General features: G+C 37.3%; 1 protein-coding gene across 3 annotated transcripts in view; it reads left to right on the forward strand.

Moving 5' to 3' along the window:
* Window positions 1-27,980, forward strand: part of RNGTT (RNA guanylyltransferase and 5'-phosphatase) — a 262,720-nt gene that overhangs the window by 206,728 nt on the left and 28,012 nt on the right. For all 3 annotated transcript variants that reach the window (XM_037013987.2, XM_037013991.2, XM_037013982.2), the window contains one exon: window positions 64-130. In XM_037013987.2, coding sequence (XP_036869882.1) covers window positions 64-130 — 67 coding nt within the window. The remainder of the gene's footprint in view (window positions 1-63; window positions 131-27,980) is intronic.

Genomic DNA, 27,980 nt, shown 5'->3' on the forward strand with positions numbered 1-27,980 from the left:
ATGATTCTGCAACCTTACATTTAAGGAAGAGTATTTTTAAAATGCTTTTTTATTCCTTTTTAGGTTACTTCCTCAGAATGTTGGCCTTCTCTATGTTGGAGGTTATGAAAGACCCTTTGCACAGATCAAGGTATGATTGTTCAGTTTTCAGTATACTTTTCCTAGATGTAGTTTACTTGTCCAGACTCCACCAAAAGCCTGCAAATAACCACCAACAAATCAAAAATATTATGGATGTGAACTATTAATTCCGTTTTCTTTTGCATACCTCTGCTGAGGAAATAATTCAGTTTTTCAAAGAATTATTTTAATATCCTTGCCCCTAGTAGAATTGAATTCGACCAAAGCACTTTAGTGATTACTTAAGAAGAGTACAATTTAGAGCCACAGAATAATCTTTCAAATTATACCTTTGCCACTAAAAAAATTCTGACAACTTTGTTGAGGTATAGTTAATGTACAATAAACTGTACATATTTTAAGTATACCATTTGATGAATTTTGGCATGCTTCCACTTGCGAAACCAGCACCATAATCAAGATGAGAACGTATCTATCACCTGCAAAAAGTTTCCTTGTGCTCCTTTAAAATTCCCCACTCCTGCCCTTCCTTTTTCAGGTGACTCCTAATGTAGTTCATGTCCTTATATATTAATTTGCATTTTCTAGAATGTTATGTAAATGGAATCATACAGAATTTTTTCCCCTCCCTCTCTCCCTTTCTTCTCCATCATCCTCTCCTGTTTCTCTTTTTCTGTCTCTTTTACTCAGCATAATTATTTTGAGATTCATCCATGTTGAATCACTTATCAGTAGCTCATTCTTTCTTATTGCCGAGTATTTCACATATGTTTATAGCACAATTTCTTTATCTGTTCACCTGTTTATTGACATTTGGTTGTGTGTGCTTTCTGCTATTACAAATAAAGCTGCTATGAACATTTGTGTACAAGTCTCTGAATAAATAAATACTTTGATTTCTCTTGGGTAATACCTAAATGGGAATGGCTAGGTTAAATGGTAGTTTATTCAACTTTTTAACAACTGCCAAACTATTTTCCCACCAGCAGGACTTGATTGTGCCAGTTCTTCTACATCCTCATAAACATTTGGTATGGTCAGTCTTTTTTTTTTTTTTTTTTGAGAGGGCATCTCTCATATTTATTGATCAAATGGTTGTTAACAACAATAAAATTCAGTATAGGGGGGTCAATGCTCAATGTACAATCATTAATCCATCTCAAGCCTAATTCTCGTCAGTCTCCAATCTTCTGAAGCATAACGAACAAGTTCTTACATGGTGAACGAATTCTTACAGAGTGAATAAATTCTTACATGGTGAACAGTACAAGGGCATTCATCACAGAAACTTTCGGTTTTGATCATGCAATATGACCTATAAACCATCAGGTCAAATATGAATATTCATTTGATTTTTGTACTTGATTTATATGTTGATCCCACATTTCTCCTATTATTATTATTATTTTTATTTTTAATAAAATGCTGAAGTGGTAGGTAGATGCAAGATAAAGGTAGAAAACATAGTTTAGTGCTGTAAGAAGGCAAATGTAGATGATCAGATGATCAGGTGTGTGCCTATGGACTAAGTATTAATCCAGGCTAGACAAGGGCAGCAAGACATCCACGGATGCAGAAGATTTCTCTCAAAGCAGGGGGGGTGAGGTTCTGAGCCTCACCTCTGTTGATCCCCAAATTCTCACCTGATGGCCCCCCTGCGACTGTGCCTGTCTTAGGTTGTTCCTCCCTTGAGGAATCTTACCTGTCTCTGGCTAACCAGTCATCTTCCGGGGCCATACAGGGAAATGTAAAGTTGGTAAGTGAGAGAGAAGCCATATTGTTTGCAAAGGTTAGCTTTTTACTTCTTTGCAGATTTATGCCCTGTGGCTTCTATGCCCAGCACTTGTCTCGAGGTATCTTTACCACCTGGAGGAATTATGATACTCGGTAAATTCGATATGAGGCACGAATTCTATTTAAGGTTTGTAATTAGGAAGGAAGAAGAAAAGCTATAGATGTAGCATATGAAGGAAACTTGGGAGGATTGATTATTTCTTTGACATATCTTCTTGTATAGTACCTTAAGTATGTATAGGTTTTAAACTACTAACTAATTTGCACACACATATTAACATAATAGGAATACAGTGACATAAACAAAGCAAATCTATAATTACCAGCCATCTCCAGTGAAGCCAAGAAAACCATTTAGGCACCCTAGGCATTTGTGAAAATTTATCTATGATATGATGGATATTTTCCAACTGTACTTGAACCATCAGACAAATTAAAGCAGCCCATTTCTGGGATCTGTTCACATCCCATATGTTCTTTTAACCATAGATAGTCTATAGTCATGAGATTTTGGGGTGCTACAACTTGCACCCCTCCCAACTCCTGGTTGAGTTCCAACAGTACAGATCCAGTCAAATTCGTTGTCTCACTGTATGCACATGCCAGCCTAGACATCTCCCTCCTCCTTCTTATGGCAAGTCCAGGAGACGGTGGGCTGGATGCAGCCACAACCGCAGCATCGTCTGGATCCCTGTGGAGGCTTTTTGATGATCATCCCCCGGCACGAGTCCTCCAGAGAGTGCTGATGCCGGAAGCTCCTCCTCATATCGTATCTTAGTTCATTTTCTGGGTATCCAAGCTAGGCCTTGATCTTCTGCGTAGAAACAAACAGACCCTTTGCCCACACTTTGACATGCCCTCTATACCACTGTGCAGAACTCATTGGAGGTCAGCACACAGTAACTGCTTTTTTTTTTTTTTTTTAATTAAGAGAAAGGAATATTATCAGAAAAGAGTACCTCCATAGCTGATCATCTGACACCCTTTAAGTGATCAACATTAAGGATATTTAAAGCATGCGTTGATCTTTGATTTACCAATAGTTTTATCCTGTTAAGGAGTAATCCCCCTTTTCTTTCTTTCTTTCTTTTTTTTTAAAATTTTTAATCTACACTTACCTGAAGAATACTATGTTTACTATGCTCTCCCCTATATCAGGTCCCCCCTAACAACCACATTACGGTTACTGTCCATCAGCTTAGCAAAATGTGGTAGAGTCACTACTTGTCCTCTCTGTGTTGTGCAGCCCACCCTCCCCTTTCTCCCTACCCCCCATGCATGCTAATCTTAATACCCCCCTTCTTCTTCCCCCCCCTTATCCCTCCCTGCCCACCCATCCTCCCCAGTTCCTTTCCCTTTGGTACCTGTTAGTCCATTTTTGGGTTCTGTAATTCTGCTGCTGTTTTGTTCCTTCAGTTTTTCCTTTGTTCCTATACTCCTCAGATGAGTGAAATCATTTGGTATTTCTCTTTCTCCGCTTGGCTTATTTCACTGAGCATAATACTCTCCAGCTCCATCCATGTTGCTGCAAATGGTTGGATTTTTCCACTTCTTATGGCTGAGTAGTATTCCATTGTGTATATGTACCACATCTTCTTTATCCATTCATCTACAGATGGACATTTAGGTTGCTTCCAATTCTTGGCTATTGTAAATAGTGCTGCGATAAACATAGGAGTGCATCTGTCTTTCTCAAACTTGATTGCTGCGTTCTTAGGGTAAATTCCTAGGAGTGGAATTCCTGGGTCAAATGGTAGGTCTGTTTTGAGCATTTTGATGCACCTCCATACTGCTTTCCACAATGGTTGAACTAATTTACATTCCCACCAGCAGTGTAGGAGGGTTCCCCTTTCTCCACAGCCTCGCCAACATTTGTTGTTGTTTGTCTTTTGGATGGCAGCTATCCTTACTGGTGTGAGGTGATACCTCATTGTAGTTTTAATTTGCATTTCTCTGATAATTAGCGATTTGGAGCATCTTTTCATGTGTCTCTTGGCCATCTGTATTTCTTTTTTGGAGAACTGTCTGTTCAGTTCCTCTGCCCATTTTTTAATTGGGTTATTTGTTTTTTGTTTGTTGAGGCGTGTGAGCTCTTTATATATTCTGGACGTCAAGCCTTTATCAGATCTGTCATTTTCAAATATATTCTCCCATACTGTAGGGTTCCTTTTTGTTCTATTGATGGTGTCTTTCGCTGTACAGAAGCTTTTCAGCTTAATGTAGTCCCACTTGCTCATTTTTGCTGTTGTTTTCCTTGCCCGGGGAGATATGTTCAAGAAGAGATCACTCATGTTTATGTCTAAGAGGTTTTTGCCTATGTTTTTTTCCAAGAGTTTAATGGTTTCGTGACTTACATTCAGGTCTTTGATCCATTTTGAGTTTACCTTTGTATATGGGGTTAGACAATGGTCCAGTTTCATTCTCCTACATGTAGCTGTCCAGTTTTGCCAGCACCATCTGTTGAAGAGACTGTCATTTTGCCATTGTATGTCCATGGCTCCTTTATCAAATATTAATTGACCATATATGTTTGGGTTAATTTCTGGGGTCTCTAATCTGTTCCACTGGTCTGTGGCTCTGTTCTTGTGCCAGTACCAAATTGTCTTGATTACTATGGCTTTGTAGTAGAGCTTGAAGTTGGGGAGTGAGATCCCCCCTACTTTATTCTTCTTTTTCAGGATTGCTTTGGCTATTCGGGGTCTTTGGTGTTTCCATATGAATTTTTGAATTATTTGTTCCAATTCATTGAAGAATGTTGCTGGTAATTTGAGAGGGATTGCATCAAATTTGTATATTGCTTTCGGCAGGATGGCCATTTTGACGATATTAATTCTTCCTAGCCATGAGCATGGGATGAGTTTCCATTTATTAGTGTCCCCTTTAATTTCTCTTAAGAGTGACTTGTAGTTTTCAGAGTATAAGTCTTTCACTTCCTTGGTTAGGTTTATTCCTAGGTATTTTATTCTTTTTGATGCAATGGTGAATGGAATTGTTTTCCTGATTTCTCTTTCTATTGATTCGTTGTTAGTGTATAGGAAAGCTACAGATTTCTGTGTGTTGATTTTGTATCCTGCAACTTTGCTGTATTCCAATATCAGTTCTAGTAGTTTTGGAGTGGAGTCTTTAGGGTTTTTTATGTACAGTATCATATCATCTGCAAATAGTGACAGTTTAACTTCTTCTTTACCAATCTGGATTCCTTGTATTTCTTTGTTTTGTCTGATTGCCGTGGCTAGGACCTCCAGTACTATGTTAAATAACAGTGGGGAGAGTGGGCATCCCTGTCTGGTTCCCGATCTCAGTGGAAATGCTTTCAGCTTCTCGCTGTTCAGTATAATGCTGGCTGTGGGTTTATCATATATGGCCTTTATTATGTTGAGGTACTTGCCCTCTATTCCCATTTTGCTGAGAGTTTTTATCATGAATGGATGTTGAATTTTGTCAAATGCTTTTTCAGCATCTATGGAGATGATCATGTGGTTTTTGTCTTTCTTTTTGTTGATGTGGTGGATGATGTTGATGGATTTTCGAATGTTGTACCATCCTTGCATCCCTGGGATGAACCCCACTTGGTCATGGTGTATGATCCTTTTGATATACTGTTGAATTCTGTTTGCTAATATTTTATTGAGTATTTTTGCATCTACATTCATCAGGGATATTGGTCTGTAATTTTCTTTTTTGGTGGGGTCTTTTCCTGGTTTTGGTATTAGGGTGATGTTGGCTTCATAGAATGAGTTTGGGAGTATTCCCTCTTCTTCTATTTTGTGGAACACTTTAAGGAGAATGAGTATTATGTCTTCTCTGTGTGTCTGATAAAATTCCGAGGTAAATCCGTCCGGCCCCGGGGTTTTGTTCTTGGGTAGTTTTTTGATTACTGTTTCAATTTCTTTGCTTGTAATTGTTTTGTTTAACTTTTGTGTTTCTTCCTTGGTCAGTCTTGGGAGGTTGTATTTTTCTAGGAAGTTGTCCATTTCTTCTAGGTTTTCCAGCTTGTTGGCATATAGGTTTTCATAGTAGTCTTTAATAATTCTTTGTATTTCTGTGGAGTCTGTCGTGATTTTTCCATTCTCATTTCTGATTATGTTGATTTGTGTTGACTCTCTTTTTCTCTTAATAAGTTGGGCTAGAGGCTTATCTATTTTGTTTATTTTCTCAAAGAACCAGCTCTTGGTTTCGTTGATTTTTGCTATTGTTTTATTCTTCTCAATTTTGTTTATTTCTTCTCTGATCTTTATTATGTCCCTCCTTCTGCTGACTTTAGGCCTCATTTGTTCTTCTTTTTCCAGTTTTAATAATTGTGATGTTAGACTATTCATTTGGGATTGTTCTTCCTTCTTCAAGTGTGCCTGGATTGCTATATACTTTCCTCTTAAGACTGCTTTCGCTGCATCCCACAGAAGTTGGGGCTTAGTGTTGTTGTTGTCATTTGTTTCTATATATTCCTTGATCTCTATTTTGATTTGTTCATTGATCCATTGATTATTTAGTAGCATGTTGTTAAGCCTCCATGTGTTTGTGAGCCTTTTTGTTTTCTTTGTAGAATTTATTTCTACTTTCATACCTTTGTGGTCTGAAAAATTGGTTGGTAGAATTTCAATATTGTGGAATTTACTGAGGCTCTTTTTGTGAGCTAGTATGTGGTCTATTCTGGAGAATGTTCCATGTGCACTTGAGAAGAATGTATATCCTGTTGCTTTTGGATGTAAAGTTCTATAGATGTCTATTAGGTCCATCTGTTCTAGTGTGTTGTTCAGTGCCTGTGTGTCTTTACTTATTTTCTGCCCGGTGGATCTATCCTTTGGGGTGAGTGGTGTGTTGAAGTCTCCTACAATGAATGCATTGCAGTCTATTTCCCTCTTTAGTTCTGTTAGTATTTGCTTCACATATGCTGGTGCTCCTGTATTGGGTGCATATATATTTAGAATGGTTATATCCTCTTGTTGGACTAAGCCCTTTATCATTATGTAGTGGCCTTCTTTATCTCTTGTTACTTTCTTTGTTTTGAAGTCTATTTTGTCTGATATTAGTACTGCAACCCCTGCTTTCTTCTCACTGTTGTTTGCCTGAAATATGTTTTTCCATCCCTTGACTTTTAGTCTATGCTTATCTTTGAGTTTAAGGTGAGTTTCTTGTAAGCAGCATATAGATGGGTCTTGCTTTTTTATCCATTCTATTACTCTATGTCTTTTGATTGGTGCATTAAGTCCATTTACATTTAGGGTGACTATTGAAAGATATGTACTTATTGCCATTGCAGGCTTTAGATTCGTGGTTACCAAAGGTTCAAGGTTAGCTTCTTTAGTATCTTACTGCCTAACTTAGCTCGCTTATTGAGCTGTTATATACACTGTCTGGAGAGTCTTTTCTTCTCTCCCTTCTTATTCCTCCTCCTCCATTCTTCATATGTTGTGTGTTTTGTTCTGTGCTCTTTTTAGGGGTGCTCCCATCTAGAGCAGTCCCTGTAGGATGCCCTGTAGAGGTGGTTTGTGGGAAGCAAATTCCCTCAGCTTTTGCTTGTCTGGGAATTGTTTGATCCCACCATCATATTTAAATGATAGTCGTGCTGGATACAGTATCCTTGGTTCAAGGCCCTTCTGTTTCATTGCATTAAGTATATCATGCCATTCTCTTCTGGCCTGTAGGGTTTCTGTTGAGAAGTCTGATGTTAGCCTGATTGGTTTTCCTTTATAGGTGACCTTTTTCTCTCTAGCTGCCTTTAAAACTCTTTCCTTGTCCTTGATCCTTGCCATTTTAATTATTATGTGTCTTGGTGTTGTCCTCCTTGGATCCTTTCTGTTGGGGGTTCTGTATAATTCCATGGTCTGTTCGATTATTTCCTCCCCCAGTTTGGGGAAGTTTTCAGCAATTATTTCTTCAAAGACACTTTCTATCCCTTTTCCTCTTTCTTCCTCTTCTGGTATCCCTATAATACGAATGTTTTTCCTTTTGTATTGGTCACATATTTCTCTTAGTGTTGTTTCATTCCTGGAGATCCTTTTATCTCTCTCTATGTCAGCTTCTATACGTTCCTGTTCTCTGGCTTCTATTCCTTCAATGGCCTCTTGCATCTTATCCATTCTGCTTATAAATCCTTCCAGGGATTGTTTCACTTCTGTGATCTCTTTCCTGACATCTGTGATCTCCTTCCGGACTTCATCCCACTGCTCTTGCATTTTTCTCTGCATCTCATCCCATTGCTCTTGCATTTTTTTCTGCATCTCTGTCAGCATGTTCATGATTTTTATTTTGAATTCTTTTTCAGGAGGACTAGTTAGGTCTGTCTCCTTCTCAGGTGTTGTCTCTGTGATCTTTGTCTGCCTGTAGTTTTGCCTTTTCATGGTGATAGAGATAGTTTGCAGAGCTGGTACAAGTGACCGCTGGAAGAGCTTCCCTTCTTGTTGGTTTGTAGCCTTTTCCTGGGAGAATAGCGACCTCTAGTGGCTTGTGCTGGGCAGCTGTGCGCAGACAGGGCTTCTGCTTCCTGCCCAGTTGCTTTGGGGTTTATCTCCGCTGTTGCTGTGGGCTTGGCCTGGCTGGGGCTGTTCCTCCAAAATGGTGGAGCCCCGTTGGAGGGGGAGCAGCCAGGAGACTATTTATCTCTGTAAGGGGCCTCTGTGCTCCCTGCTGCCCAGGGGGTTAGAGTGCCCAGAGATCCCCAGATTCCCTGCTTCTGGTCTAAGTGACCTGTCCTGCCCCTTTAAGATTTCCAAAAAGCACTCTCCAAACCAAAACAACAGCAGCAACAATGAGAGAGGGAACAGAAAGAAAGAGAAAAAAAAAAGGAAAAAAAAGGAAAAAACAAGCGATTTTTTTTTTTTTTTTTTTGTCCTCAGGTGCCGGTCCCAGGCACCCACTCACTGGTCCTGCTGCCCTGTCTTCCTAGCACCAGGGTCCCTGTCCTTTCAAGGCTTCCAAAAAGCACCCACCCACCGGTCCCGCAGGGAAGGAACGCTCAATATTCTTTGTCCTCAGGCACTGGTCCCACGCACCCGCTCACCAGTCCCGCCGCCCTGCCTCCCTAGCACCGGGGTCCCTGTCCCTTCAAGGCTTCCAAAAAGCACTCGGCAAAAAGAGAGAAAAAAAAGGGGAAAAACGCGCGATTTCTTCCGTCCTCAGGTGCTGGTCTCAGGCACCCACCCACCGGTCTCACAGGGAAAAATGCGGGATATTCTTTGTCCTCAGGTGCCGGTCCCAGGCACCCGCTCACCAGTCCCGCCACCCTGCCTCCCTAGCACCGGGGTCCCTGTCCCTTTTAGGCTTCCAAAAAGCACTCGCAGAAAAGAGAAAAAAAAAAGGAAAAACGCGCGATTTCCTCTGTCCTCAAGTGCCGGTCTCAGGCACCCGCCCACCGGTCCCGCAGGGAAAAACGGGGGATATTCTTTGTCCTCAGGCGCCAGTCCCAGCCACCCGCTCACCAGTCCCGCCACCCTGCCTCCCTAGCACTGGGGTCCCCGTCCCTTCAAGGCTTCCAAAAAGCGCTCGCCAAAAAGAGAAAAAAAAAAAAAGGGGAAAAACGCGCGACCTCCTCCGTCCTCAGGCACCGGTCTCAGGCACCCGCCCCCAGGTCTCGCAGGGAGAAACACGGGATATTCTTTGTCCTCCGGCGCCGTTCCCAGGCACCTCCTCACCGGTCCCGCCACCCTGCCTCCCCAGCAACGGGGGCCCGTCCCTCTAAGGCTTCCAAAAAGCGCTCGCCAAAAAAAAAAAACAAAAACCGCTCCGGTTTCTCTCCACCCGCCGGGAGCCGGGGGGAGGGGCTCTCGGGTCCCGCTGGGCTGGGGCTTGTATCTTACCCCCTTCACAAGGCGCTGGGTTCTTGCAGGTGTGGATGTGGTCTGGATGTTGTCCTGTGTCCTGTGGTCTCTATTTTAGGAAGATTTTTCTTTGTTATATTTTCATAGCTCTATGTGTTTTTGGGAGGAGATTTCCACTGCTCTACTCACGCCGCCATCTTGGCTCCGCCGTTGGTCAGTCTTTTTAAGTTTAGCCATTCTTATAGGTATGTAGTGGTATTTCATTGTAGTTTTAATTTGCATTTCTGTAGTGACTAATAATGTTGAGCATCTTCTCTTCTGCATATTTGCCATCTGTACAGCTCTAGTGAAGTGTATGTTTAAAACTTGCCTTTTTAAAATTTGTTTATTTCCTTCCTGTTGAGCATTTTTATATCTTCTGGTTATAAGTCCTTTATCAGGTATGTGATTTGTAGATATTTTCTCCCAGTTATGGCTTGTTTTTTCATTCTCCTAACAAGGTCCTCAAAGAGTAGAAGTTCTTAATATTGTTGAAGTTCAGTTTATTAGTTTTTTTCATGGCTTATGCTCTTGGTGTTGATCTAAGGAATATTTGCCCAACTCAAAGTCACAAAGATTATTCTCCTATGTATTCTTCTAGAATCTTTATCGTTTTAAGTTCTACATTTAGCCTTACTATCCATTTGAATTAATTTTTGTATGTGATTTAAGGTTCAAGGTGTAGAGGAATGTTGTCTATTCCCTCTTTCCCCTGCCCCCTACCTCTCTTTTTTAGCAAATGGATATTCAGGGTTTTTTTCTAAAACCATTTGTTAAAAGAGTGTCCTTTCCACCGTTGGATCACCTTTGCATTTTCATTGAAAATCAGTTGACCATGTATCTGTGAATATATTTCTGGACTTCTTTATTCTGTTCTGTTAACCTGTGTGTCTATCCCTCTACCAATACCACACTATCTTGATTTTTATGGTTTCATAGTAAGTTATGAAGTCAGGCAGTATCAGTCTCCAAATTTGTTATTTTTCATAGTTGTTTGGCTGATTAGGCTCCTTGAATTCCTTATGAATTTAGAATCATCTTGCTAATTTCTGTAGAAACACCTGCTGGAATTTTGATTTGGATCATGTTGAATCTATACATCAGTATTAGGAGAAACGACAACTTAACAATATTGTATCTTCCAATTTATGAAGATCACACATTTTTCCATTTATTTCATTCTTTAATGTCTCAGTAGTATTTTGTTCAGTGTATTGGTCTTGCACATTAAAAAGTAGGTTGTTTACTCAAAGATATTTTATATTAGTGATGCTATTATGAAAGTATTTTTATTTCAGTTTCTAATTGTTCATTGCTAGTGTATAAAAAGGTGATGGAATTTTTTATGTGTTTACTTTAAATCCTGAAATTTTACTTTGTTCAATGATTAGTTCTAGTAGTTTTTTCATAGATTTCGTAGGATTTTCCACATAAATGACTATGTCATCTACTAATAAAGATAGTTTTCCTTCTTCCTTTCTGATCTGGGTGGCTTTTAGTGCTTTTTCTTACTTTACTACACAGGCTAAACCCTCCAGTACAGAGCTGATAGAAATGGTAAGAACAGATACACTTGCTTTGTTCCTGATCTTAGAGAGAAGGTACTCAATTTTTCATCAAAAATTATTTTTATAGTAATATTAATTGAGTCATAGATTTCCTATAGGTTTTCTTCTAAGAAATTGAATAATATTATGAACATTCAAGATGGTTAATAAAAAGGAAGGTTTGAGATCATCCTTTTTCTTTGTCATTATAACTTTTTGTTAATGTTTTCTGACAGACCTCTACAATTTGTTTTTGTGTTTTGTTTTGTTTAGCTTTCTGATTTTTCTTCACATTTTGTTCTTGGCTCCATGAGTTATTTTATCCCGTTCATTTGTGGAGTATGAGTTTAAGTTCCTTTCCACCTGCATATATGACATATATTTTTATGCTTTGAAAAACAAGGATTTTTCAGAATAGATTGAGCCTAATAGGACATACAAGATATGTAATACTGAGAAGATTTTGGCATTTTTTTAATGAATAATCTTATCTGGGCTGTCATAACATCAGCATTTCTTTAAATACCTCCATTAACTTAAAATACTCAGAAGTCTATCACCAGTATCTTAAATTGTGGATCCTCTTGAACCTTTCTGATTCATTATGACAAACATTCAGGAACATATTTTTTCTTCTATTTTTAATATTGTTGGACCAAATGTGGAATTGGCAAGAGTCCCTTCATGCACTTCCATCACTGTCCTACTCACTGAATTCAGCAGTATAACCAGAAACCCTAATAAGTTTGTGCAGGAACATTTCTGAAAGCCCATTTTTTTCCATCCATTGGTTCAGAAAATCCTGTTACTCCTTATTAGAACTGAAATAACTAAAATGTGAGAGGCTTCTCTGATATATTTTGGGAAGGGTAGAATTTGTGTGTATATGTGTGCATGTGTGTGCACATTGCATGTGTGCATGTGTTGTTTCATGTTTCAAAAGCACAGCCTGTATATGTATGAGGGTAATTCCGTAATTCCTCCATCACCCACTCACCTGATCCATTAACATAACATCTTCTTTATCCAGGGCTTTCCTAACAAGCCCAGTGACAGAGGTCAATCCTTTGTCAACCACTTGTGCCTGGATAATCAACTCAATAGAGAAAGGTCCATTATTTTAGGGCATCTTTTTCCTTTGATGTTGCTGTGGGAAAGATTTCTCTCATACACTGTGAAAGGATTTTTTATGCTTGTTAATAGTTGAAGTTCTTCCATAATTCCTGTGGTTCTTATAAAAATGCTATATAGATCCATACCTAATTAGAATACATATTAGTTAATTGGAAAACAATTTAAAAATCATATTTTAAATGCTTGAGATTAGGCTAGGAATTTTTAAAGTTCATTTCTTCCCTTGCCTTACAGCTGACATCTTTTGGACATATTTTACCAGTATTTGTCATATTCATTTTTCTGCCTTTAAACCAAATGTAATGATACTATGTTGTATGGCATAGATACCAGATACAACTTGTAATAAATGGAAACTGCTTTGCTTTTAACTTTTTGGTTGCTGAAATTTTTTTTATAAATCAAAATAGGAAGTTATTCCCTTGAATATTTTGGAAAAGAAATTCTCACTAACATGACAGGACTACATATGAGTGGCTTGGTGTTAGAGGCTCTTTTGTTAAAGAGACATTTTATAATTATATTTCTAAAAAGGAGCTCTATTTTATAAAGATCAGAAAGAGAAAGATAAAAAACACTAAAAAGGAAATAAATATTTGGACAAATGTTAAATGAATTCAGAAATTTGCTAGAGCATGGCAGTAGATATCTGTACTATTAATATATAACATAAGTCATTACAACGATTCTCATACACACACTCTCTCTCTCCCATTATTACTTATCTTTTAGTTTTAGTTTTCTACCCAAGCCCTAAGGACACAAATATGTATAAACTTAGGGCTTAATTTTAGTCTTAGACCAGTACATCTGCATGGTAGTGTTAGGTTTCCTTATTTTTAGGGGAAGTTATTCCAATATACCTTTTGTTTCTTAGTATCTTCTGAAGTCATCAGAATGATCTTTTCCCAATAAGCTCAGACTTTTTATGCATCACTTTCAACCAAGGCAGCGACTCTGGTTTCAGATCATTGATCCCTTTCAGAATCCTGTGGAAGCTTATGGATCCTCTCCCTAGAAAAAATTACACACACATATGCTTTTATTTATAATTTCAGAGAGTTCATGGATCCCATTGGAGTGCATTTAAGGACCCCAAATTAAGATGCTTACCAAGTGAATAAAATATGTTTTCCCAATTTTTTCTGTTAACTGAAAAGGTATAGAAAGTATTTTGGGGAAATTTGTCATCTGAAGAACTTGATTTTAAACATGCCTGATTATTATCTTGTTTATCCTAAAATATAATAAACTAAATACTGATCATTGTATAATGAGTTATAAATCAGAGAGAAGTTACCTACATATCTACAGTGATTGTTTCATGCTACAAGTGAAGCAGATTTCACCGTCATTGATGACTAACCTCTTTCAACTTTATTAAGTTTCTAAATTACTAGACTGTGCATGACTTAGGGTTTTCCTAAAGAGATGTGGTTCATTATACCTTTATATTCACTCTTTGAAATTACAAAGGGAAGTTTTGATTAAAATAAAAATTTGCTTAATCTCTATTTGTATGCTTTCAACCTGTTAGAAGTATTTCTGAAGTCTCTTATTTGGGTGAAAGGTATGTCTGTATGTCTTTGCATAATATCTTTATCTTAATTGTGTTAATATTCATGGCTTATTTTTGTAGACACGTTTAAGTAATAGTATATGTTTTATACCTATTTTGTGTTATTTTCTAGAGCATTCACAGTCTGGTAAAAATCTTAATGCTACTCTCATAGGTTTCTAGACCTGGAGGCTTCACTTAGCAGCCAGAATCCAAAAATCCAAGACGGACTGAACCTGTCAACATCACTTTTAACCAACTGAAGGGTTATTATGGGCACTCAAGGCCACAGAGCTGTCCCTCCCCACAGAGCTTGGTATTAGTTACTTCTTCCAGTTCTGACAGCCCCGGAAGTCTGAGAGGCTGAGAGTCGGACAGTTTCCTTTGACACTGCAGAATGGCTAAAAAATGTCTTCGATATTTCTACTATGAATTCCATGCAGCAGCCATATGTGAAAGTAGGGAATGGAATCATTATTCTGAGGCAGTTATTTTATAGCCAGAGCAGCAAAGTTTTCCCTGCTCAGAGCCTAGTTCCATCCTTGCTGAGGGACTGCATGCCATTATTCATAGTCTCGTACTCTAAGCTTTCTTAGCTTGAAATTTTAAAAATCTCTTTACAGCTGAGGGAATAAGATTGGTGTTTGCATTGATATGTCTGTGCGATAGTTGCAAAGAAACAATGATCACTTCTTCATTTTTGAAATCACTAGAGAATTCATCAAACCATTCCCTCACACTCTTTTCTATTTAGAAGAAAGTAGAATATTTTTTCTTTAAGTTATATTGAGCTCAGATTTTTATTTGTTATTTAAAAATATTTTTGAGATGGCTAACAACTTTTAGGGTCAATTAAATTTAAAGGTAAAGTATTTGGGTTCTATCATGAAATGACTGAAAAACACTAGGAAATCTGATTTGGTTTGATTATTGACTGGCGATCTTTAAGAAAATATTTGGCTTCAAAAGATCAATATTTTTTTTTTACTAAAAAATTATTTAATATCCATCTTGTAAATCTTTAAAATATCTTGAGGATTACATTAGACAAAAATGCCATCCCCAGAACTGAGTATTCTAGTTTAGTAGCTTCTGAACTTTTGATCATGATCTGTAGGAATGTAAGACATGTATTTCCTGAGGTCTAGTACTCATACACTGCAAACCGAAGTTCCAAAATAAGTATGGTACAAAGCTATATTGTCCATTTTGTTCTGTTTATTTTTCTGTTTATTTGGTTTTTAAATGCTGGTCTCAATCCATTAAATTAACTTCTCTCTTGAAAATGGGTTACAACTCAGTTTGGCAAACACTGCTACAGGGTAGATCTTGTCCAGCTAATGCTGTATCTCTGTCTGGTTTTGGTGCTAGAGTGATACTGGCCTCATAGAATGAATTTGAAAGTATTCCTTCCTCTTCTGTTTTTTGGACTACTTTAAGGTTTCATATTAGCTCTTCTTTAAATGCTTGGTAGAATTCACCTGTGAAGCCATCTGGTAGTGGACTTTTTTTGTTGGGAATTGTTTGATTACAATTCAGTTTTGTTACTGGCAATCAGTCTATTCAGATTTTCTTTTTGTTCCTAGATCAATCTTGGAAGGTTGTATTTTTCTAGGAATTTGTCCATTTCTTCTAGGTTGTCCAATTTATTGGCATGTAATTTTTCATAGACTTCTCTTAAAATTCTTTGAATTTCTTTTGTGTTAGATGTAACTTCTTTTTTCACTTCTGATTTTATTTATATGTGTTCTTTTTTTTCTGGATAAGTTCTCTATTTTGTTCACCTTCTTGGAGAACAGCTTTTGATTTCATTGATTTTTTTTCTATTTTTTATTTTCTTATTCTCTATTTTATTTCTGCTCTGATCTTTATTATGTCCCTCCTTCTACTAAACTTTGTGCTTTGTTCTTTTTCTAGTTCCTTTAGTTGTGAGGTTAGATTGTTTGTTTCAGATTGTTTTTGTTTCTTGAAGCAGGCCTTGTATTACTGTGTACTTCCCTCTTCGAACTGCTTTTGCGGCATCCCACATATTTTGAACTGTTGTATTTCTGTTTTCATTTGTTTCCATGTATTGTTTGATTTCCTCTTTGATTTGTTCATTGATCCATTGATTATTTAGAGGCATGTTGTTTAGCCTCCTAGTGTTTATGTTTTTTCAGGTTTTCTTCTTATAATTTATTTCTAGCTTCATATCAATGTGATCTGAAAAGATTCTGATACAATTTCAATCTTCTTGAATTTGTTGAGGCTTTTTTTGTGTCCTAATATATGATCATTTCTGGGGAACATTCCATGTATGTTTGAGAAGAATGTGTATTCTATTACTTTTGGGTGGAGTGTTCTGTACATACCTGTTAGGTCATTCTGGTCTAATGTTTGTTCATTACTACTGTTTGCTTATTTATTCTCTGTCTGGGTGATCTGTCCACTGATTTAAGTGGGGTGTTAAGTTCCCCTGCTATTATTGTGTTCTATCTGTTTCTCCCTTTAGGTCTGTTAGTATTTGCTTTATTTAATTTATTTAGGTGCTTCTATGTTGGGTGCATAGATTTTTACAGTTGTTATATACTGTTGTTGGGCTGATCTCTCATGCATTGTTTGCTAACAAATCACATAGTAATTGCAGGCTAGCATTCCAAGAAGCATTCTGTAATAGTAATATCTCCTTCAGTTTTTACCAACCTGCTTTTAGCAGTGTTATTGCCCTAATGGAGCAACTCTTAAGGCCTATAGTCACAGGTTTCAGTTTCAGCATTTTTATCTTCATGCCCCTAGAAAACTACAAAACTATAAGCCCATAGGATCTTGGGCACCTCTGTATCCTCAGCACTTATCCTAGTGCCTGAGACATAAAAACACTAAATATTTGTTAACTTTACTGTTGAAAAGTGCCTAGAAAACCAAACTTTTTTTTTTCTTCATTGAGGCACAATTGGCATGTTAGTTTCAGGTGTACAACATAATGATTTGATATTCGTATACATTGCAAATTGATCATTACAATACCTGTAGTTACTGTCTGTCACCTTGCGTAATAACAAAAAATTTTTTTTCTTGTAATGAGGACTTTTAAGATCTACTTTCTTAGCAACTTTCAAATATGCCATACAGTATTATTAACTATAGACCCTTCTGTACATTATATCCCCATGACTTATTTATTTTGTAACTGGAGTATTGTACCTTTTGGCCCTCTTCACCCATTTCGCCTATTTCCTACCCACTGCCTCTGGCACCTACCAGTATATTCTCTGTGCCTATGAGCTTGGGGCAGGGGGGTTGTTTAGTTTTTTTTTTCTTTTGTTTTGTTTTTTAACCATTAAGTATTTATCATGAAGTTTATCAAAGTATTTAAAACTCTGGCTCCAATTAAATATGTATTGGCTGCCTTAAAACTTATTTTCTAATCTCTATTACATGTTGAGTTGGCAAGTCTTTGAGGCAATATAAATTAATTTTATTTTCTAATTTAAGATTGTGGTTGTAAATTACTATTAATATCAGTAGCTTTATTTGAAATGTAGATTTTATGAATACATTATTCTGAGAACATTTTAAATATAGTCCTGGAATTATTTTCCAATTAAGAAACTTAGCATTTTTCTTAGCCAGAAATTCCAATGGCTTTCAATCTCTTGAGCTAGATGCTTTATAGAAAACTATTAGAAATTATTTTAGCATATTATAGCAATTTTAAAAACTAGATATATCCAGGTGAATTGCTATTAAGCATGGTTTAGAGAGAAAAAGAACAAACAGTTCTTTTTTGTAGTTTTGAAAAAATAAGTGGTATCATGCCTACTTAAGTATTTACAATGGAATGGGTCTCATGTTTTGGTGAAAGGAAATAACATTATACTTCTTGTCCTGTTGTGTTTTTTACTACCGGTATTTTACTTCCAAAAAGAGTAGTTCTCTCACTTGAATTTCAAAGGCACTGATAACCATGTAATTATAAAAGATTATATCTAAAATGACAATTGCAGAAGTCATAGAAATAATGCCACAGTTTCTGATCTAGATGTATAATAGACATCTAAATGTTATATATTTTACTGTATTCTCACAAAAAAGAGAAAAGTAATTTCCCCAGTAAATAGTTCTGAAGGAATATTCACTTGTCCTTTAGCCTAATAAAGTTTCAAAAAACATCTTTTCAAATGCAGAAACTACAGTCAAGGCCCATTTCAGGTGTCCCATGGCCATGATTCGGACAGCTGGGAATGGCCATGGCTTGATGTTCTCTTTGCTGACTCTTCAAGAACACTAAGAAACTCTGAGACTAGATAATACAAATCCACAAATGTTGCCAAAACTGGTAATAATTAGAAGTATTAAAGCTGCTACTGTGAGCACCTTCAGAAGTTTGAGAATGTTGCAGTGAGTGACATCCTGTGATAAATAATATTGTGAGGTGTGGGTAGGAGGTTCTTTAATTTTCTAAAATAGAATAAAAATATAATTAAGTCAATCTTATACAATGTCTTAAGATATGTTTTTCTAAATAGTAAGGTAACTAATTTGTTTTCTGCATTATCCAAAATTCTATTGTCTATACAATTATTTGCCAGTAAGTAAAAACAACAAATTTGTAGCTCAGGAAATTCACAAACTGTACTAAATTCAATGAAATAAGATTTGGAGAAAATACTATAAATTTAAGTTTAACATTGCAAATATAGGTCAACATTGAGGTGCCACTTGGATGTTTACAGTTCTACTAAAATATTGCTATTTAAGTTTTTTCTACAGTATCACCAGATCAGAGAATTTCTGATTTGCAGAAATAGCTTCACAAGTGATCATTCACACATTAAAACAATACGTTGTTTCTGGTATTAAAGCAGAAACTTTATAGTTTTCTGCTAAGATTACATCTGGTAACAATCAAAATAGTAGCAGTAAGCACGTGTATACACTCTTTTAAAAAGAACCTATGTGGATAGACACATAAAATGACACTTTAGGTTATTTGACTATACAGAAGTTCTTCTCAATAGATTACAATGTTTTACAATTAGACTTCACTCTTTAAGTCTTAGATAATGAAAGCAGTTATGTAGTGGAAAGCTTATAAAATATAAAACTTTTTTTTTGGTCAAAGGAATCTGAGACTTTGAAAATAAATAATATAAAAGACTATTTAACATATCCCTGATGTACAATAATTTCTTCATTTTATCTGCAACTGTTACAATCATATTGATACCTCTGTAGATATCTTTTTTTTCCTCCTTTGTCAGTATTTGAAAACTTCTAACATGAAAAAGGAAAACAGGATAATTATTTGTTTAAAACCAGAAGCATAAGTAGTTTCAGTTAGTACTGTTACCAAACAAAAAAATATAGCCAGCATTTGTTGAGCACTATGTGCCAGGCACTGTTTTAATTAATTTTCAAACAGTGCATTAAATGTGGGTTCTTTTAGCATCTCCATCTTTGGAGATCAGGAAGATATAGAAGGAAGAGTGACTGACCCCAGATTACACTGCCGACCGACAGAAGTACATCATGTTGCTTCTTACGGCATATCATTATAGTGTATGCTAACTAGTGTATACTAGTTATTTATGTTGCATTTTGTTATCATCTATTATTAAAGTCCTTGAAGCCCTCCTGAATTTTGGTATACAGTAGGCAAAAATGACCACTGTAGTTGATATAATAGTAGTTAAGACACTGCCTGGATTAAATAACTTGACCAAAGGAAATGTGGTTCCACCACAAGGTTCAAGATAGTCGTTGTGGTTTGTTTACGTAAAAAGAGATGGGAGTATAAAAGGCTCAATGTTACAACCTCACCTCTGCTACTTATTTAGTCATTGTTGAGTGTTTATATTCATTAGCTGTTAATAGCAAGAGCTGAGAGTTTTTATATTGGGAACATTTATGAATCTGAGATTTTAAAAGGCTTTTAATTATAATATCTTCTGATACACTTACAAAGTATTTTCCTTCCCAGAGCTTTTATTTTGAAGTTTATTGTATCATGTATTTCTCCTTAGCTATCATTTGTTTGAGGGGCCAACACTGCATGTTGTTTTTCTTTTATATTCAATGCTTTTGATTTTACCTTTATTACTTCTTAATATCCCCCAGATTTGGATGAATGTATTGTATAGTTATTAATTTGAATACTCTTCTAGAAATCTACTTTATCTCTTTAAGACAAAATCACATGATAGGAAATCAGATATATAAACAAATCACCTAAGATTCTGAGTACGCTGATTAGCTCAGAAAAAAGAGTTAATATCTCATTTTTAAGATTTTTTTTTCTTCTACCAGGTGTGGTAGTTTTGCTAGATAAAGTGAAGAACATTTTCCCTTTTTTCTGGCTTTTAAGTTCAGTATGCTTTGTATGCATAGCTGAAGTTAAAACATTTTAATATTGTTTAAGATCAGTATATCCTGGAGGCATTTTGGTGACTCAGGGCTGATTTTGGCAGCAAAAAGATTATAGCAGAATTGTAAGGAGAAGGAACAGATTTTTTTAAATTAAAAAATTGTTTTTATTTTGTCAAATGCACATCACAGTGATTGAACAGTTCCCCCCACAGCCCCCTGTCCCCACTCACTTCCTCCATCTTGGTAACCACTAGTCCGTTCTTGGTGTCTGTGAGTCTGATGCTGTTTTATTCCTTCTGAAACAGATGTTTTTTTAAGCTCAGGGTGAGTAGGGTGGTTGCACAGCACAAGGGTAATTAGATGATGTCAAGAGCAGTGACCCTGAGAGTAAGCAAGGAGATGTTCTCAGGATGGTTATGGTTTAACAAAAGGATGAATGAAATAAGGTAACATGTTCATGATACAGGTCATTAGATGTCATGAAATGGAAACTTAGGGAATGGAAAGGAGCTACCACATGAGGAAAAGGTAGAAATTGTATTTATGAGGATGAGTTACTGTTGGTGATGAACTATTCCATGCTGTTGTATACTACTAAAAGCTAGAGACTGCCAGGCCCTTGGAGAAGTCATTCTTATCCATGATAAATAAAATCCTAAATCTGATGAGGATTTTCAAATACCTTTAATCACCTGAACGATTTATCAAGTCAGTAAAAAATCATGAAAAGTTATAATTTGGGGTAAAAAGAAAGGCTTGTCTCTCCTTTTGAATTCCACTCATTATTGGTGAAGTTTCAAATGTGCTTAATAAACCTACCTTTCTTGAGGCCAGGACTCTGCTTCAGTCAAGGCAGGACAGTTGATACCTCCCTCTTCTGAGTGGCTTGAGGTGGTTGGTCTATATCACTTTCCTCCTCAAACCTTCCCCTACGTGAGGGTCTCTGTTTTAGGCATATTGACACTCTCTGGCATAAATTCAGTCTCCTTTTAATTGCCTTCAGAATGTTTCATAAGTTTGCACTGTGTTAGTTTGCTTTTCTTCATTTTTAAGTTACCCCCAGGAGTGGCTTCCTGTCACCCTCTGGAGCAGATGTGAGCTCCTTTCGTTGGGTTTGCCCATCCCACAGACCCTGCGTTTTCCCGACTCCACTCCCCTCTAATGGTTACAGTCCCCTTTCCCTTGACTGTACATACTGGTATCTTGTTCAGTATACATTTCAAAACTTATCTGCTAATCAAAAAGAAACATCAGTTAAGTCTGTATGTGCAAGATACTTTGGTAGAGATTGGGTATATAAAGATTAATAAAATACTTTATCTGCCCCCCAACTTATTTATGGTCTGATTTGTGGGATGAAAGAAATCTCTTTGTAAAATAATGCAAAGTAGGATATGATGTGTCAGAAACTTGGAAATTGCTATAAATGTCAAAAGTTGAGGAAGAATTGTGGACTGGGGCAGTTGAGGTAAGATTCACAAAGGAAGTAAGAACTGTGTTATTCCACCAATTAGGTGACTAGTGGGTTGTGAGAGGGAGAGGGAGGTGGGAGGAGGCAGGAAAGAGAAAGACAGGAGAGAGGAAGAGAGACTTTCTGTTCATCCCTTAGAGGGCTAGAACGGTGACAGGTGTTGGAAGAAAATAGAAAATGCAGTATAAAAATAGTTCAGGTTAATGTTTTTAGTTGTGTTCTCATACTGTTGCTGCTCAGGTTGAACTGTTGTTTGTGACAGGAAGTGAATGCTCTGGCGAACATTTCTTAGTATGGCTTAGTTGTACCTTTGAATCTGACAGTTCAGGTTGTGAAGGTCCTGCCTCTCCATAGTTTTTATTTGTTATTTTCATCTCTCTTTTGTGTCTTGAGAAATTAGATCTGTTATACATATTCTTCACAGGAGAACTAAATTCTGGAAAAAGACAACAGATTGATTGGTTCAGGTTTATTCAGTGTAGATTGTTATTGTGAGGAAGAAGTCAGTTTATTGCACTGTTTCCCCCATTGAAGGTGATAATTACCCTTTGTTACTGCATTCACAGCTTCTGCAGAGAGTTATCTTCAAAATTATGACTTTAAAAACATAGCACCAAGAGTCTGTTACTGGGTCAAAAATAATTATTTATGAATAATACAGAAATAATGCTAAAAAATCTACCTCCTATAGTGTACCATTTCCATTAGACATTTCTTTCAGTGTTTCTACATGGTAATCTGGAAGCAGAAACCTCTACTAGAGTGGTGTGCAACTCTGCAATAGAATTTGCACTTCTCTGGTTTGATATGTATTCTTCCTTTTAGAAACAATAACCTTTGACATTATTTTCAAAGTTAGATGTTTATGTTAAGATCAGTGATAACTTTAAAAAACTCTGGCATAAATGGAATTATAACATACGATTTTAATTGTACTAGGTGTAGAGAAAAAGGCATTTTTATATAGAGCGAAAGAAATAATTTTTATTGAGCACATATTATGTTTCCTCGACATACCTTTTAATATTTATAGCAGTTTTATAAAGTAAATTTTACTTGTATTTACAGATGAGAGAATCAAGACATAGAGAGGTTGAATAACTTGCTCACAATCATGCTACCAGTAGAGTATATAACTGGTATTGGAAACTAGGTTTTCTGCTTCCCTAAACCTCCCATCTTGGTTTTTACTGTCTGTGTAAATACTGCTAACTTGAGTTTTTCATTCCAGAATGTTGATCAGGTGTTTCGAGGGAGTGAGCTCATATGACAATGCCTTGAAAAGATAAAGCTGTAGAGAAGTGAAGGCAGTGAAGACTTAAGTTATCCACCATTTAATGACGTATTTTCCATGTAGCTTTTTAAAGCAAACACTTACATTCATTTTTTTCCTTTGATACATTAGAAGTTTCCTTACCTTATTAAACAAAGTGTTCTGTAATTTGTATAACTTTTATTTTGAGTATCGCCTTAGGCTGTTTGATTGTGCTTTAATAAAGTGATGGCCTCAGGAGTTGTTAGTCTCTTAAGCCGGTTACTACCTCAGAAAGTGGCCCAAGATTACTGTCCTTTTGTGGTTGGTGATTTGCTGGCAACTGTCATTTCTCAGCCTCAATTTCTGGCAGTTCCCTTCCAGCTGTTGCTTCCTTTTTTTCCTCCCTGCCAATAATTTAAGAAGTGTCAAAATTTATAGGGAAAATCAGGTAGCTGAACTTGTTAAATCAGTAACCTTAATTTGCATCCAGTTATATTTATCTCTAAGTTGTGACAGGTAGACCTAGAGGTCTTCCTACATCCTGTTAGAAAAGTGTGGTGCTTTTATTCACTGACATTGTGTTCTTTTTATTTTTGTAATGTGGGAGTGCCAATTCTTCTCTGTTTTCCTTCAGGCAGTACTGCTGTGGTGGTAGTGTTTGTTTACAGGGTCTTTGCACCTACCCTTTTATTTCTTTTATTTACACACATTGCTGTCAGGATCCTAAGTGTTTGGGTGTGAGTGTGCTTACTGGCTGTGTATGTGAATATAGCCAAGAAGGCCCAAAGCACCAGCAGTTCTGCTCGGAACTAGCATTCTTCCATTCGCGGTGGTTTCTGTCCTTCAGTGAGCTGCTGCCTTTTCTCCAAGCCTCCCTTTCTTCGCTGTGGCGGTAGCTGATGTCTGTCTCTGCTGCTCACAGCCATGCCAAGTGATGTAAAACAGGTTTGAAGCTTAAAACACTTTCCAACTTAACTTGTACATGTGTCTCTTCAGGTTTCTCCAGCAAAATGACTGAACCAGTTCTACTTTCTGTTCACTTGTCAGGGGCTTATAGGAGTTTTCACCGTTGTAGCCGTAGCAATGCAGTGGGTTCATAATCCCGATTCCCCTGTGAAGTCAATCTGCAGGTTTAGACGCTTTGTCTCTGCAACAGAGAGCTCATCTCCAGTGCCTGAGTGCCTGTGTTGAAGGACCGTGGTAGCAGTGTATTTCAGCTTGACCGTAGTCATCGTAGAGGGACACACGGGAGCTTAATATAAGCTGGGAGCTTTTCTATTTAACTAGAAATATGCTAATGGCAGATTCCGGGAACTTTCATCCAACCAATATATTATTATTAAGAGGAACCTCTTGAAGAATGGTTCATCTGTTTTACTGTTAGTAAGGACCCTTTCTAAATTTTTACTTTGGTGCTTCCATTTTAAACTTATGATGTTGGGTTCTGCATATACAAATAATATGCATTCAGAAATGGGTCAGCTGTACAGCCATGCCTTTGTTGTGGGCATTATAACTGGAGCAAGCATCTGCAGATCTCTCTCAACTCTTTACTTCTAATCCTCATTCTTCTCTTAAACCTCAGTTTTGAACTTCTGATACCTCCTGGGAAATTGCACTATTTCAGCATCACCTCAGGTTCACTCAGTTTTGTTACTTATTAAACGAACACTTAATGAACACTGGCCACCTGTTGTGCATCAGTCATTAAACTTACATTCCTTAAGCACCCACTGTGAGCCCAACACTTTGATAGGCACTGGGATTAGAGTAACGAGTAAGACTGATCTGGCCCCTGCCTCCATGGGGTTTGCTGTGTGATGTCAAGACAACTGATTGGGTAAGTTCTCAGGAGTGATGGTTATAATGACAGGGACAATAAAAGAGTTATTTGGTTGGATGGCAAGGGTAGCTAGCCCTGTCTCATGGATCAAGGAAGACCTCCGTGGTGAAGCCACTTTTACGCCAAGAATTGAAGGGCATAAAGGAGTGAGGTGGATGTGGGCGAGCTAACTGTTCTCTCTGTGCCTTGGTCTCCTTCTTTGGAAAGTGGACGTACCAAGTGGAAACTAGCGGTAACTTAGTTAACGCCTGTGAAGCACTTAGAACAGTGACTGGCCCTGAGCGTGGCTGCTGTCTTTATTACCTTTATCATCGTCATCGCAATCATCAATCATTCATTTATTCAGGTATTCAAATAAGCATTTCTTGAGAATATACGAAGTTCCAGGTATTTTTCAGTATTGTGATGGGGTTCAGAAATGAAGAATATAACATCTCTCCTTTCAAGGAACTTAAGATATGTATATAAATAGCTAAAAAGCAAAGAATAATAATGCAGTAAGAATCAGGTATGGGGTATGAGCCAGTTGTGAAGGAGCAGTCCTGTTTTTCTGGGAGTTGTATATGATTTGTGTCATTTTCTTGGCAAATATAAACTGACTATGTGTCATTTTCTTAGCAAATATAAACTGACTATGAAATCTTATACAGGCATGCCTCATTTTTTTGCATTTCACATTACTGTACTTTGCAGATACTGCTTTTTTTTTTAAACAAATTGAAGGTTTGTGGTAACCCTGTCTTGAGGAAGTGTCTGTTGGGTGCCATTTTTCCAAAAGCATTTGCTCACTCAGTGCACCTGTGTCACAGGTTGGTAATTCTCATAATACTTCAAACTTTTCCATTATTATATTTGTTACAGTGGTCTTTGATCAGTGATCTTTGATGTCACTATTGTAATTATTTTGGGCCTCCATAAATGATACTCATGTAAGATGGTGAACTTAATAAATGTTTGGTGTGTTCTCATTGCTCTACCAACTTGCTGTTCCCATCTGTCTGCCTCTCCTCAGGCCTTCTGATTCCCTGAGTCACAACAATATTGAAATTAGGTCAGTTAATGACCCTACAGTGGCCTCTAAGGGTTCCAATTAGAGGAATTATTGCATGTGTTTCACTTCAAATCAAAACTTCAAAATGATTTGCTTAGTGAGGAAGGCATGTTGAAAGCCAAAATGGGCCAGAAGCTGGTCCTCTTGCACCATACTCTTAGCCAAGGTGTGGGTGCAAAGGAGAAGTTCTTGAAGGAAATTAAAAGTGGTGCTGAACATAGAATGGTAAGAAAGTGAAACAGCTTTATTGCTGGTAGGGAGAAAGCATTAGTGGTCTGGTCAGAAGATCAAACCAGCCACAGTATTCCATTAAGCCAAAGCCTCATCCAGAGCAGGGCCCTAACTCTGCAATTCTGTGAAGGCTGAGAGAGGGAAGGATGCTTCAGGAGAAAATGTTGAAGCCAGGAGAGGTTGGATCATGAGTTTTAAGGAAAGACACCATCTCTGTCATAACAAAGTGCAGGTGAAGCAACAAGTGCTGATTAGAACTTGTAGCAAGTTGTCCAGAAGATCTAGCTAAGATAATAAAGGTGGCTACACCAAGCAACAGATTTTCAGTGTAGATGAAACAGCCTTCTATTGGAAGAAGATGCCACCTAGGACTCTCAAAGCTAAAGAGAAATCAAACCTGCATTCAAAGCTTCCAAGGACAGGCTAACTCTCTTGTCAGGGGCTAATGTATCTGGTGACTTTAAGTTGTAGGCTGTGGTCACTGACCATTCTGAAAATCCTAGGACCCTTAAGAATTTCATTGTATGTACTCTGCCTGTGTGTCTAAATATAATCCAGAGACTGGATGATACAGCACATCTGTTTACAACATGCTTTACTGAATATTTTAAGCTCACTGTTGAGATCTACTGCTCAGAAAAAAGGTCTCCTTTCAAAATATTATTGCTTATTGACAATGCACCTGGTCACCCAAGAGCTTTGGTGGAGATGTATAATGAGATTAATGTTCTTTTCATGCCTGCTAACGTATCCATCCTGTAGTCAATACATTAAGGAGTCATTTTGATTTTCAGGTCTTACTATTTAAGAAATGTATTATATAAGACTGTAGGTGCCATAGATAGTGATTCCTCTGATGAATCTGGGTAAAGTAATTTGAAAACCTTCTAGAAAGGATTCACTATTCTAGGTGCCGTTAAGATCATTCATGATTCATGAAAAGAGGTCAGAAGGTCAACATGACAAGGAGTTTGGAGGAAGTCACACTCAGCAGTGACTTTTGAGAGGCTCAGAACATCAGTGGAGGAAGTAACGGCATATGTAGTAGAAATAACAAGAGAGCTAGAATGAGAAATGGAGCTTAAAGAAGTGACTGAATGGCTGCAATCCCATGATAAAACTTGAACAGTTGAAAAGTTGTTTCTTATGGATGAGCAAAGAGAGTAATTTCTTGAGATAGCATCTACTCCTGGTGAAGATGCTGTGAAGGTTCTTGAAATGATAACAAAGGATTTAGTATATTAAATAAACATAGCTGATAAAGCAGTGGCAGGGCTTGAGAGGATTGACTCCAATTTTGAAACAAGCTCTACTGTGGGTAAAATGCTATCACACAGCATCACGTGCTACAGAGAAATCGTTAGTGAATGGGAGAGTCAATAGATGCGACAAACTTCACTGTTGTCTTCCTGGAAGAAACTGACACAGCCACCACCACCCTCATCAGTCACGGTATCAACGTGGAGGCAAGACCCCCAACGAGCGAAAAGATTATGACTCAGGGAAAGCGCAGATGATGGTTAGCATCTTTTAGCAATGAAGTATGTTTTAATTAAGGCGTTTACAGTGTTTTTCAGACAGTGCTACTGCACCCTGTATAATAGACTACAGCATGGTGTTATGTACATACACAGTGGGAAACCAAAAAGCTGGTTTGGCTCACCTTTTTGCAATACTCACCTTACTGCGGTGGCCTGGAACCGAACCTGCAGTATCCCTGAGGTGTTCCTGTATTTTACTGTGTTCTTATTTACCTTTTAAGATTTTACCTGTGCATATCTTTACTTACCGCTGAAACTTTCCATGCTTGATGTGAGAAAGTATGTATCTCACAAACTGAGGTATGTGAATAGTAGGTGCTCTGTATGTTA

Source organism: Manis javanica, chromosome 13 (assembly GCF_040802235.1).
Source record: "Manis javanica isolate MJ-LG chromosome 13, MJ_LKY, whole genome shotgun sequence".
Taxonomy (NCBI): Eukaryota; Metazoa; Chordata; class Mammalia; order Pholidota; family Manidae; genus Manis; species Manis javanica.